General features: G+C 43.9%; 1 protein-coding gene across 18 annotated transcripts in view; it reads left to right on the top strand.

Annotated features, from left to right (window-relative positions):
* Positions 1–12,428, top strand: part of tcf7l2 (transcription factor 7 like 2) — a 107,929-nt gene that overhangs the window by 54,931 nt on the left and 40,570 nt on the right. For 10 of the 18 annotated variants that reach the window (XM_085466391.1, XM_085466379.1, XM_085466378.1 and 7 more), the window contains exon 5: positions 1,694–1,753. The exons of the other annotated variants lie outside the window; for them this stretch is intronic. In XM_085466391.1, coding sequence (XP_085322517.1) covers positions 1,694–1,753 — 60 coding nt within the window. The remainder of the gene's footprint in view (positions 1–1,693; positions 1,754–12,428) is intronic. 18 annotated transcript variants of the gene reach the window in all.

The following is a 12,428-nucleotide window of genomic DNA, read 5'->3' as shown; positions in this document are numbered from 1 at the left end:
ATAAAGGGAGCTTCCTGTGGTCTGAATGGGCCATGCACCTGGGCTGTCCAGACAATCGTCCAGGCCTCCGGGAGGCCTAGCCTTCTCTCTTGTTAATTAGCGACCACGTGGTCAGCAGCCACCACCCACAAACTGTCCATAGGCTTTACCCAGCGCACTTTCTCTATCCTGGCTTATGTCAGCCTTAAGCTGCTTTTTCCTTCTGCATTTAAGCCTTCTTCTAAATAACCTCTTCTACTCCACCCCACCTTTTGTCTTCTTTTTGTTCACGTGCATCAATCCTTGTCCTTCACTGCACATCTCAAACATAACAAGTAATTTTCATCTGATTCTTTTATGTGCAAGTATTTTCTTAGTTGAGTTTACTAATACTAATACTGCATTTTGTCATTCTATACACCAATATGTAAATCCAACTTAGCACGTGACACCACTGAAGATTCCATCCACATAGGCTAGTTCTTCTTGGCGGTGCCGTCCAGCTCTCAGATTAGAGACAGCTGTGACTGTCCGCTGTCACTCGCCGTCTTCTCCAGACAAGGAGTTTGTTCAAGGGGTCACGCTTACATCATCGGCTCGGGCCAAAATCTGAGGCAGTTGAGACATGGCGTCAGGCCCGGGAACTGTGACAATGAAAATGAGAGCACCTCAGTCATTGTATCTGTCCAGCAGTCTGGATGGTGGCTTGTTCCCACAGACAATCCACTCAGTGTTGGCTTAGTCAGCAACAACACCACAACAAAGCTCAGAGTCTTCGTGCTCCTAGGATTTGGAACATAACACCTTAATGTGTTAAAACACCTGATAACTTGTTAACAGGCCACCTAGTGAGAATACAAATTGTTAAATATTTAATTTATTTTGTCAAGTGTGCGTATTAAATTTAAAGACATAGTTAAGTGTCTCGCCCTCTTGGCTCTTTATCTCCAGCCCTTATTTTCTTCTCCTCCTGTCCTCCATAATCCCAAACTTTAAGGCAAATTATCGATCTTTTTAAATGTGCCAGTTTAACCTCTGAATGCCTCTTAAAGAAAAAAATCGGTATTTGAAAACCTAGTAATGTAGTTCACAATTTTAATGCCTATATCAGAGAGGTAAAAACACCTGAAAATTCTGCTCTGGGGACTCAAAGTCGCCATCATTTTATTTCAGGCGTAATTTGTTCTGCCATCAGTAAAAGCACGACTGGTGACACCTTTCATCCTGTCGCCTGTTTGCAGTTAAAATATTTTGAGCTTTTGCCAAAATGGTGGCGACGCTAAGTCCCCAGATCAGCTGACTGCTGCTGAACATATGTGAAGGTGCGCATGCTGAGGAGATGAAATGTTCTACCAAAGTGAAACACTGTTTGAACAACCAGCCAGCCAGTACTGACAACCGCGTAACCCCGTGCCGAGCCAGTGTTCTCCCATTCTCTCCGAGTAAAATTAGTCATAACGGGGCCGAGCGCGCACCCAGGAGAAAGCTCAGCCTGCAGAGATGAGGCAGTTGCTTAAATAACTAAAAGGCCAGGGGGATGCGTTATTTCCAGGGAGAACACGTTGCTTTCTGCATAAAACCTGGCCGGCTGGGATTGAGTGCAGATATCTGTGTGTTCGTGTGTGTGTGAGAGTGTACGAGTGAGAGAAAGAATAGATGAGATGGAGAGCTGATATAATTGTGTGACTTGGGAACGTCCATCTTTGCCTTACAGGGGCCCTTCCGCTGGGAATTCCCCGGACAGTCAGATCTGAGCCTTCACCAATTTCATTTGGTGAGAGACCTTTGAATTCCAAAAATATCTTCTTGGATTTTATTTTTGGTTGATTCCACACACAAATTAACAGCTGATAATTGATGATTTAAAACAACAGCAACAAAAATAAGAATGAAAAATGAAATCCTGGTGATGATGATGATGATGATGATGATGATGATGATGATTATGCTTTGCTGTTTATTGCGCTAATTCAGTGCTGCTGCTCTAATGCTAATGTGCTTTTTGAATGTCTAAAATGCCTTCATCCAGGAGATGGTACCGGAGGGACGGTGCTCAGGCTTCATTCTTTTACATCCATTTAACTTCTTGGATTTTCTTTTCTTTTTCTTTTTCTTTTCAGCTTTGAAAATGTTTTTGCATGTGACTGTTTTTACTTTCCAGATCTTTCTAGTGATAACATTTTTTTAAAAGAGGAGTAAGAAAAAAATAATGCATGTTTTAATGGGTAACGTCCTTTTTAGATGTGTGGCAGGGTAAGACCTTTTTTATGGGGGTAGCCAGGTTGAGACTAGTATGCAGACTACCCTGCATACTTTTTATTGTTTTTATTGCTGTTTCAAATAATTTTTATAAGGTTATTGGAGTTGAAAATATGATCAATTGGATGAAATTGCAGTTCTGTTTGTATATGCAAAACTCCTTTGCCGGCTTCATTTTTGCTTGTGTGGGTTGGCTAACTGTTTTAGACACTGAGGGCAGTGGGTACCCCTGGCCACCCTTAACTCTGCCACTGTCTGTGCACTTGTTTTGAATATTGAGAGTTTTCCTTATTCCTGGCATTTGGGTCCAGATTTTATCAAAGAGCAGCAACTCATTGGTTACAACTTCTGTGGAATCTTTTTTAAAGCTCACAGGTAAAGTTAGTCCTGTTTCTACTGCAATGCTGACATTCTGAGGACATCGCTAAGCCTTGTTTTGATTTGCTTCAGTCGGGCATTGGGAAGTCAGAAAGAGGCTGGCATTACGAAGCCCATCAGAGACGTCTTAATCTCCTCTGAGACGTCCGTGGCTCTCTAGATTGCTTACTTGAATTGTTTGACTAATCAATTGCTTGTTGATTTTGCACACCATGTGCAGCCTTTGTTGTTAGGAGGGAAAAAACCCCAAACATAGCCCCTTTAAAACAGGCCGAAGGGAAATCAGCTGTTAATGTGGTTAACATTCCTCCGTCGACGTTGACACGATTCCCCCCCCCCCCCTCCCCTCTTGTACAAGTGCCTTTGCTAGAACTTGTTTGACAAGGTCTGTAAGGATCACTGTTGGGTGTGCCTGTCTGTCTTTTTCTGTGTGTGTGTGTGTGTGTGTGTGTGTGTGTGTGTGTGTGTGTGTGTGTGTGTGTGTGCTCGTGTCTTACAAACAAATCTTTGTCTACAGGAGTGTGTGTGCGTAGTGTCCTTGTGTTTAAGGTGTGACTTATTTAGATGATAGATAGTCAGGTTATGATATAACTTTTATGTGAGTGCATTCAGGAGTTTGACTCTATTTAACCCTGAGCTCTGACTTTCAGGCTTTCAAGGAGTGGATCGAAAGCCCCTAACTAAGTAGGCTTTGGAAAAACATGACAATCAAGTCAGAGTTTATTTGCACAAAGAAACAGGGTCAAGGTTCAGGAGTAATATTAATGAATAATCTTAATTTACAACAAACCAATCCTCACATGCCGCCAGTCGGGGTGTGCTGGCGTTTGAGACATGTCCTCAGATAGGACGATCCCTGGTTGCATTTCTGTGGTCAGCCTCGCGAGTGACAACAGACTCAGCGTCTCGGTACGCTACTGTATTAACACTGGAGGCCGTTTCACAGAGAAACTTGTTTTGACAGAGCTCCAGGTGTCTCATTGTTAGGGATGACATGGTTCAACAGATTTACCAATTAGCACCGGGTTGAGTGCGCAGGGTGGGTGGTAGCAAAGAAGAGGGGAGGGAAGAAATGAAACTCGGAGCGGTGGAGGGCGGAGTGAGAGTCGGACGAGGCGGATTTGGCCACAGTGATGGAATGAGGTTTTAAGTGAGTGGGGCGGGGGGTGGTGAAGAGGGGGTGACCATAGGGGAGGCAGGCCTGAGTAAGGCGATCCTTGACCTCATTTCCCCCCCCCTCCCCGCAGTAGTAAGGAAAGGCCTGAGGTTTCAGCCGAGCCACAAAGAGGAGGGAAGAGGCAGTGGGAGGGTAGCAGTGGCTCATGGCAACTTTTCAGGAGTTTGTGGCGTTTCTCTTGCAGACAAACTCCTACCTCTTACTTCTGCTGCTAACACAGGTCCATCTGCAGGAGTGGCAATTTCTTTTCGCCGCACCGCCTCGCCGCACCGCCGGTTTGCTGTTCTCACTGTGGTACGAGGCAGAATTGTGCGGGATTAAACAAAATGTTATTACTCCGTGCTGTTATTACTCTCACTAACCCTCTTTGTGTTTCCTCAGAAAATTCTGCTCCTTTTTTTCCAGGAAGTTTGGAAGTGAACTTTAGAGAACGGGGTGAAGAGATTTAGAGAATATATCCCAGGGGTGGCCTGCAGAATTTAGTGTTTTTTGGCTCTTGATTGTTAGCACATGCACACACATACACAAATTCTTTGTAGCATGCATGTTGTGCAGGTATCACTGCCCTTTTTTTAGTTTTAAAAAAGCGGGCGGTTGAATATATATATTTATATATTTCTCTCCCTCTCTCTCTCTCTATATATATATATATACACACACACAACTAGTGAAGGTGTGTTTGCAGTATTGTGCTTCTTTCAAAATGACAGCCTTCTGTAGTTGAGAAAAAATCACTTTTCAGAGGAGCATGCCTTTTTTTTTGAGCCACAACAAAGAGAAGTCAGGCTTTTTCTTTATGTAGGAAACTGTCAGTTTACAACAACAACCAGACTACAACAGGGGCAAGTAGCAAAGTTGGGGAGCAGCTGTTTGTCTGATCCTTGAGTCAGCACAGGCATGGTGTTTAGTATATATTACTGTTTAATATCAAAGACTTGGACGTGCACTTAAGAGAAATCTGGTAACTAGAACCTGGATCTACTGTCCTTTTCCTTATATTCTCTCATGCTGTCAGAATGATGGACGCTTGTATTTAAAATGGCCAAATTTTCAAATTGTGAGGGTAGCGTATGGACTTCAGACTGCTCCATAGGGTGGGTTTTAGGCAGTTTTTTCCACTCTTATCTGTCAGTGATGTCAATGAGATCATATATCCCAGCCAGCCCTGGCGCTTTAGGGCTGTGGAATAGCCGAGGGGCCGGACCAAGGCAGTATAAAGCCTTAATCACGCAAAGTTACTGTAGTAGAGCCTGCAAATAAAACAATATGGCATTGGAAATTTAATTTAGAAATTATAATAATAAAAGCAGTGGTAGGCGTATTTTCTTGTCTCCTAAATATATACCATTTAATTTTCTTACTAAAGTCTTGAAGTAAAATTTAAAAACTTTGGAAGTTTTGCCAGTTTTTCCCGCCCAGATATTTAAACCCTTTATTAGCAGTGCTGATGCACATAAGTTGTGGCCTATAGAGCAGAAAGACAGAAGGCATCTGAGACAAGCAACATGTACTTAAAAGATTTAATAAATGCAAACAGTAATCAGAAAGCAATCAATAATCCAACTACAGAAGGTGCTTCAAGGACATAGGCAATGAGTTATTGTTGCCTTCGTCTTTATAAGCCCCGGATCACTGTTGTGGCCTCACAGATATTTCTGGTTTTATAATGATTTAGCACGGAGTGATCCCACAATTGCTTTGGCAACTGTCTGTTCTTTACATATGAGCAAGCAGCTTGTGATTGAGAGTGATGGAGACAGCTTTTTGGAAAGGCCAAGGATACAGGGACTGTAGCGGGGAAAGATGGGAAGGGGTTGTGGGGTGTACGAAGCCCCGCCAAATTCCCCAAAGAACAATTTACAGTTATGGATGAATACACTGTCGCAGTCAAATTTCGACTCGGTGAATGTGTATGTGTCGGAGACGGTGGAATGCTGAGTGATTCCAGAGAGCACTTAAGCTGCCTCGAATTCAGTTTTCTCTCTCCCACCCGCGTTATAACAGGAGAGGGGGCTTTTCTTTTGGAGTTTGCAGGGGTAAACACGGGGTATCTGCTTTCTGAGTCATTTAGCATCGTCCTCCGTCACCTTCCTCATATATCCTAAACCGTGTTTCCTGGTTTGTCGGGGCAGCCTGAACGAGACTAACCCCCCAATTTATTTGATTTGTTCCTCTCTGCGGTTCCAATGAAGACCTATCTGAACTTTTCTTGGATTTGTTTGGCTCTGGTTTTGATGTGCGGGTTGTTATTTTTTTCCCTCCGTCTTCCAAGTGCGTGCAGTCGACAGTGTCTGAGTACCAGGCCTCGCTTTTGTCTCGGCCCGGGGAGGGAATTTGATGTGATGCTTATTTTCCTACTCAGTCAGTTTCTTTGAGTGTTTTTTTTTTTTTTCCCCCTCTGCTCCTGTTTTCCCTTTTTTTGTTGTTTTTGTTTTTGTTTGTTCTAATAGTCCTCGAAGTTTGGGACACTTCTTTGAGGCAGGTGACGCTGTGATACGACTGCTTTTTGCATAGCTATGCAGGTGTGAGCACGCTTTTGTATTTATTTATCCAGCCATTCTGAAACGTCTGCTCTAATTGAACGGCCCGTTAAAGACGTCACTGGAATCAGTCAAGTAATAGCAGGAGGGAATGATGATGGGGTGAAAAGGAGAGCTGCATTGTGGGAGATTAAGGAGGATCATCTTCCTGGAGGTTTTTGGATGAAGCGAGAGATGGCTCAATACTCAGGGTATTGGCTGCTTTTCATGGGAGAGAAGTCTAAACTAATGTGTCAGACCGCTTTTTCTCATCAGCGAGATGTGCTATAGATGCCCAGCGCTGGCTAGACGGTGCCTTTCGAAAGATGCAGAGAAGTGCATGCTGGGAAAAGAATAAACAAGCTTGTCACCAAAGTTGGGAAGAATCCTTAGTGCAGCGCTACTGTCAAAAAGCAGCTTCCAATTCATACATTATTAACATTACCTAAACGCATTATTTGTGTATTTATTCATTCATTTGTCTTGTTAACATCCTCCTGGAGTAAGATAAACAGCGCGGCCAGACTGGCTGCGTGACAGTTGTGTGTGAGATTTGAATAAAAAGCCCGGCAGCGTGATTGGAGTGAGACAGGAGCCCATTCTGTGGACACCAGACTTCCTCTCCAGGCTCATTAAGGGACAGTAAGGCGATGATGTCGAATCGGCGCGCACTTTACCGGCCTGCCTTTTTCTTTGAACAGCATCGCCCTCTTATCTGCAACATGCTCTGTTCCTCCATAACAAGACGCTCGTACTCCCGTGCACGCACACGCTCAGTCCGTCTCTCTCCCTGTCTCCCTCACACACACATTCTGCCTACATACACACTCTTCGTACTTATTTAGTTTGTGTAGACAGAAAACTCTTAAGTATGTGGCTTGTCCACAGAATTTTGGCAGCTTTTGTTGTATTTTCTCCTACGCTATCGAAAAAGCCCGGTCCTTGTTTTCTTTTTCTTTTTTTTTTCTTGCACAGACATCACAAATGGATATTTTAATTGGAACTTTTGGCACTGTCTCCATCTTGTGTTGGAATGGCAGACAAGTGAGTGGCTGGCGAGGCCGGGGCTGGGCTGATTGGTGTGTAGCGAGGCGTGCCTAAATCAACTGGCAGCATGAATAGCTTGCTTGATTCTCACTGGCATTCACTGGAATCCATGCCTTCTTTCCTTTTTTTTTTTTTTTTTTAAAACAAGATCCTTTCTTTGAAAAAAAAAAATAGTGTGGAATAACCAACAAGGGAGAGAGAATACCTCCTGCTTCCTTGAAGCATGACTTCCCTTTTGTTTTGCTGGTGCAATTTACTTGCCTTTATGCCGACTCACTCCTTGAATCTTTTGTGCTTTTTGTCAGATTGAAATGGCTAACTCGTGTTGTTGCTGCTCCCTGGCCATAGATTCATTGACTTCACAGCTTCATGTGAAGATTTTTTTTTAAATATGTGATAATAAAAACAAACATTTCACTACAGCGAGATATCACTTTAGTCTTAATGGTTTCATATTTGAAGTCTAACTCAAAGGAAGTGGCAAGCCTGTTGGGATTAGTGTTGTTGCAGCCCTGATGATGATTAAGAATATCTGCTTTTTCAAGTGGTTTTAAGGCTTCAGACTGTTGCAGAGTTTGTTATGACTCCGTTACGCTGCTTTGTGAAACTGTGACGTCACGCTGCGATCTCTGCGCACCTCTGGGTTCAACGCCGAGGATTAAAGCAGTTAAATAAAACCGATAAAAGCGCTCAGTGTGGTTGATTGTCTTGTTATTTCTTTACTTGAGCAGTACTAAACCCATTACTCCCATGCATGAATTCAATTACAACAATTCGGAAATAATTAAAGCAGTCCACTCACAATTCTGAATTATGCCGGAGATTAAATAAGCATATGTTTCTAGCGTCTCGTTTATTCATTTATATTGGAATTTGAGGAAGTGTCCACTTCCCGAATTCATGGAAAGTGAATAGATCACCAACCCCAAGTGACAAGCTGGGCTTGGTTCCTGCTCCAGCTTTGGCTTCACTGCAGCAGCTAATGCAGACCACATGTTTGAGCCTTGTTGCATCTGCATAAGTATACACCTGTTTAAACTTTGGACAGTCTTTTAGCCCCAAACAGTAAATTCAGGGAGACTCACGCCAGAGGTAGAGCGGCTGCAGAGCCGGGTCAGGTTGGAGTCATTGTAATCCTCCTTGACATAATGTAGTCTTTGTATTTGGCAGGGACGGTGTGCATGTGTGTGTGTGAGGGAAGAGAGAGAGAGAGAGAATGCAAGACAGATTATGTGTGTGTGTGCAGGTGGGACTGTGTGAGCTGTATACTTTGGGCATGCAAATAAGTGTTTTTGTGTATGTGTGTGTGGTATTGGCCCTTTCTCTTCGAGCTGGTAGTCAGTGCTGTGTAATTACCTGGCTGTCTGCCACCGAGCCCCACTGGAGCAAAGACAGAAGTGAAGCTGGGTCTTACACAACGAAACGCAGCAGCTCGCCCTGAACCACAGGCTCTGAGTTTGTTCATTTTGGGTTCTGGACACATTCTGTCTTTTGACACGCAGATGACAAGTCAGGGGTGAGTTTGAAAGACTACACTTAAAATAAAAGCCTATGAAATGAAACATTTAAAAAAAAAAAAAAACACTTAAATTTCCATAAAATATGTTATGTCAGAAAAATCTCCACCAGAACTTCCCATAGCCCAGGATGGCACCTCCAGATTACCTGTTTACCCAAGCTATTCAGTTTTAATTAATGCAAAACAGAAAGACTGCAGATTCTTAAACTGAAGATGAAAAGAAAAATCCAACAACAACATGGAGGATGTTTTTGCTTTATAAATTAATTAAATAGTTCATAAATAAGGAAAATTCTCGATTAGTTTAAGCTGCTACAGGCCAAAAAAAGGTTGTGAAATGTTGCTACAGGGGAAAAAAGCGCCTAACTGACAGACACAGACGGAAACGAGGTGGGGGGAGCAGCCAATATGAAGCCAGGAGAAGCCACAAGACAGATTTATAGCACTGGCATAAAGAGCATATCTGAACTTGCATGTGACTTCTCATTGCTCCAGCAGGCTGTGGTGCTCCCTCTATTTGCAAAGGCCAGTGTCCTAGGCGCACAGGTGGGCACATGCCTGTGCAAGCACGTGCCGCGACATCAGCCTGTCCCGCCATTTTAATTGTTATATCTCCTCAGCCTTGATATGAGCAAAAAGGGAGGCCTAGGTAAAACCTGGCACATCAAAGACTACCTCCCCTAGTCTTACAAGTTGCCTGTCTCTTTGGAGGAGCGCAGGCTTTGGAGAATCAGAAAGGGGTATTGGAGAGGCGGTGTGGATCCCCGGCTTGAATGAGTTTGATGGACTAATTGTAGCCCCCAGTGGACACAGGCACACATCACAGAGGGCTGGCTGAGTAGGGGAGCAGAGGCTGCTGCTGGAAAGTGTTCCTGCTTAGCTTTTCCCTCCATATCTGGATTTTTGCACTGTGTCACCTTTGATTGCGGTGTCCTGTCTTAAGTAGATGGATGCCATGGATATTCCAGTCCCTCTTTTTCTCCACTGTTCCTCCATTTCAGTCCTGCCTTTCCTTCCCTTGCTATAAACTTAAAAACTTTTTGTGTTACCTCACACAGCTGGAGTGTTTTGTGTGCTCACTTTGACATCCTCCATTGGAATTAAAACCTTTTTCTCTATGATTGCATCCATCAGTGATAGCACTGCATGCTGGCCTCTGCATTTAATAAGCCTTCTGGCTGAACTGTAACACAATGCACAACAAAGCAAACATTGCACACACAATGCCTTACTACCAACAACATTACCAACTGGCTCGACTGTAGTGGTGATCAAAACAAGGGCCTCTCTGTAGCTTTGAACAGTTTTCTTTATTCCCTATCTGCTTCAAAAAGAAATCAATAGCCAAAACTTTTGAGTGCATTTATCAGCTTTTCCTCCCATTGCTCTTCCCTCCCTATCACCAGTTTGGCAGTTGTATATTATGCCAAGAGTAAAGCACAGTTAAAAGGAGAAAGGCACAAGGAGATGACACCAGCAAGGAAACAGCTTGTGTTGGGTAGGGCCTTGGCTGGGAGAAAATCAATGGGAGGGAACACTTCCATACACGGAAATGGCACAATGGGAGGGAGAGGAGGGAGTAAAGATTCTTTCTTTCTTTTTTTTTTAAACTGAAAAATGATGCATTTGTTTTTCCCAGGGAGAGAAAAAGCAAAGACGAGGAGATAAAAAAAAACGGAAAAAAAACCACTCTTCTGAACATCTTTTGAAAAAAAGCCAGTTCTTTGGTGAGGTTGAGTTGTGTGGTTAAGGTTTGTTTTATCCAACTGTGCGGAAGCGTGTGTAGCTGTCTTTCAGGTTTCTTTTTAGTTGAGGCGCAGAAAGACTACTCATGGCATGTTCAAGGGCACTCAGTGGACACGGATGCCCTGCAGGAGGCGGAATTATGAATACAACATGAGTAAACAGACACCTACATATACTATTAAAAATAGTAAGGCTAGCACTTGGCAAGAGACCATCTTTAAGTAGTAATTTGAGCCGGTCCGTAGCATTTCAGCCTTACTCTTCCGAGGGTCATTGATAAAGACTTGTTTTAAAATAAATAAATAATTTTTTTTTAAAAATCGTCTCTAATTTGCCTGATAGTGGGATGATTTGCACATTGGCAGTAATGTATTCCTGTGTGCATTCCTCCAGTACAACCGTTTTAGTATTCAGTTTAGTGATAAAGGATTTTTTTTTGTAACACAGCAGCTGTGAACAAAGAATACAATAGCACACAAACTTGAAACACAATTCCAAGCCTGAGCCTTGAATGCCATTCAGACTTCACTGTGACTGAGCAAACCCATTCAGTGGGAGTACGCGGCGGTTGAAGAGATGGTATCAAGTTGCCTGCAGATGGAGGTCAGTGTGACTGGCACAGTTGGCACCTTGGCAGAGCAGCAGTGTGCCGCAGCACTCAGCTCCGCAAAGGATGCGTCGACTGAAGGAGGAGGGGTGGGGGTGGGAGGGGGGGGGGGTGACCGGGGAGCGAAGCGTTCTTCTCACTTCTCCTTTTTTTTTATTGTCTGCGCTTCCTGTTTTGAAAGCCATTAAGGAGCAAATTTCCTCACAGCGAGAGGGGAGATGAAAAGGCCCGGTCTTTTGAAACATGTCCAAGCACAAATGTGAAAAAGAGGGGGAATGATAGCTATCTGTAAACATCTCTGTCGAGGGGTCGACGGAAAAGGAATTGTGAGGGGGGAGAAAATGATACATTCATTTGCGTTCTTCTTCTTCTTCTTCTATTTTTTTTTTTTTGATTTGCTGATGAAAGCGATGCTGCAGTTTTTGTTCCAAGCCAGCTGTATTGCTCTTTTCACTGCCACACTAATGTATCAGGGCAGAATCGCATAACTACACAGCCACCCCCCCAACCCCTTTCCGAAAATGCTTTGTGACATCTGCATCCACACATGTCTGCATTCACTGTAGCCAGTGAGTATTTATAGATGAGTTGGTTTTGTCATCCATTGATCCTTGCAGGTTCTCTGATCACAAAATTGCGCTTCTAAGCGGCGTTTGTGCGCCATCACAATGGTAATCTCTCTGCATTTGAACAGAGGTTACCTGCAGAAGCGGACTTGATCCGGTGCTTGGCTTTTTTTAAAAAGTCCAACCTAGTTATAATTGCCACAGCTGTCCTGTTTAGTTGGCATACAGTGTATTTACACCAGTTTCCCCTCAGTGGTGCTTGCCTAGTTTCTCAAGAGCAGCGATAGCTTGGTGCTGCAGACTCCTCCTCCCTCTCCTCCTCCTCCTCCCTCCTACCCCTCACTGCCCCCGAGCCTGGCCAGTCTGCGCCTCTTAATAAAACCGACAGGCTCTAATTGGGCTTAATTGCACCCTTCGGGCGTCGTCAAAAGGAGTGTTGCTAAACAAACTGCAGGGTCTGCAAGCAGGCCAGCCAGTCTGCGGCTGCACATTGGCCGCTGAGCTCATGCCTCCATGTTATGCGTACCGATCGCCAGAGCTCGCTGCATAAAATGCACAGCGCATGTGAGCGTTTAATGGCACATTAGCAATGTGCATGAGTAAGCATCAGATTTAATTGCGTGGGTGTGCG

The sequence above is a fragment of the Copadichromis virginalis genome, linkage group LG8, assembly GCF_057382275.1.
Source record: "Copadichromis virginalis isolate Kocher_CV1m ecotype Utaka linkage group LG8, C_Virginalis_male_GT1.1, whole genome shotgun sequence".
NCBI lineage: Eukaryota > Metazoa > Chordata > Actinopteri > Cichliformes > Cichlidae > Copadichromis > Copadichromis virginalis.
Note: the sequence above shows the minus strand (reverse complement) of the source record. Positions and strands in the feature narration are given on the sequence as shown.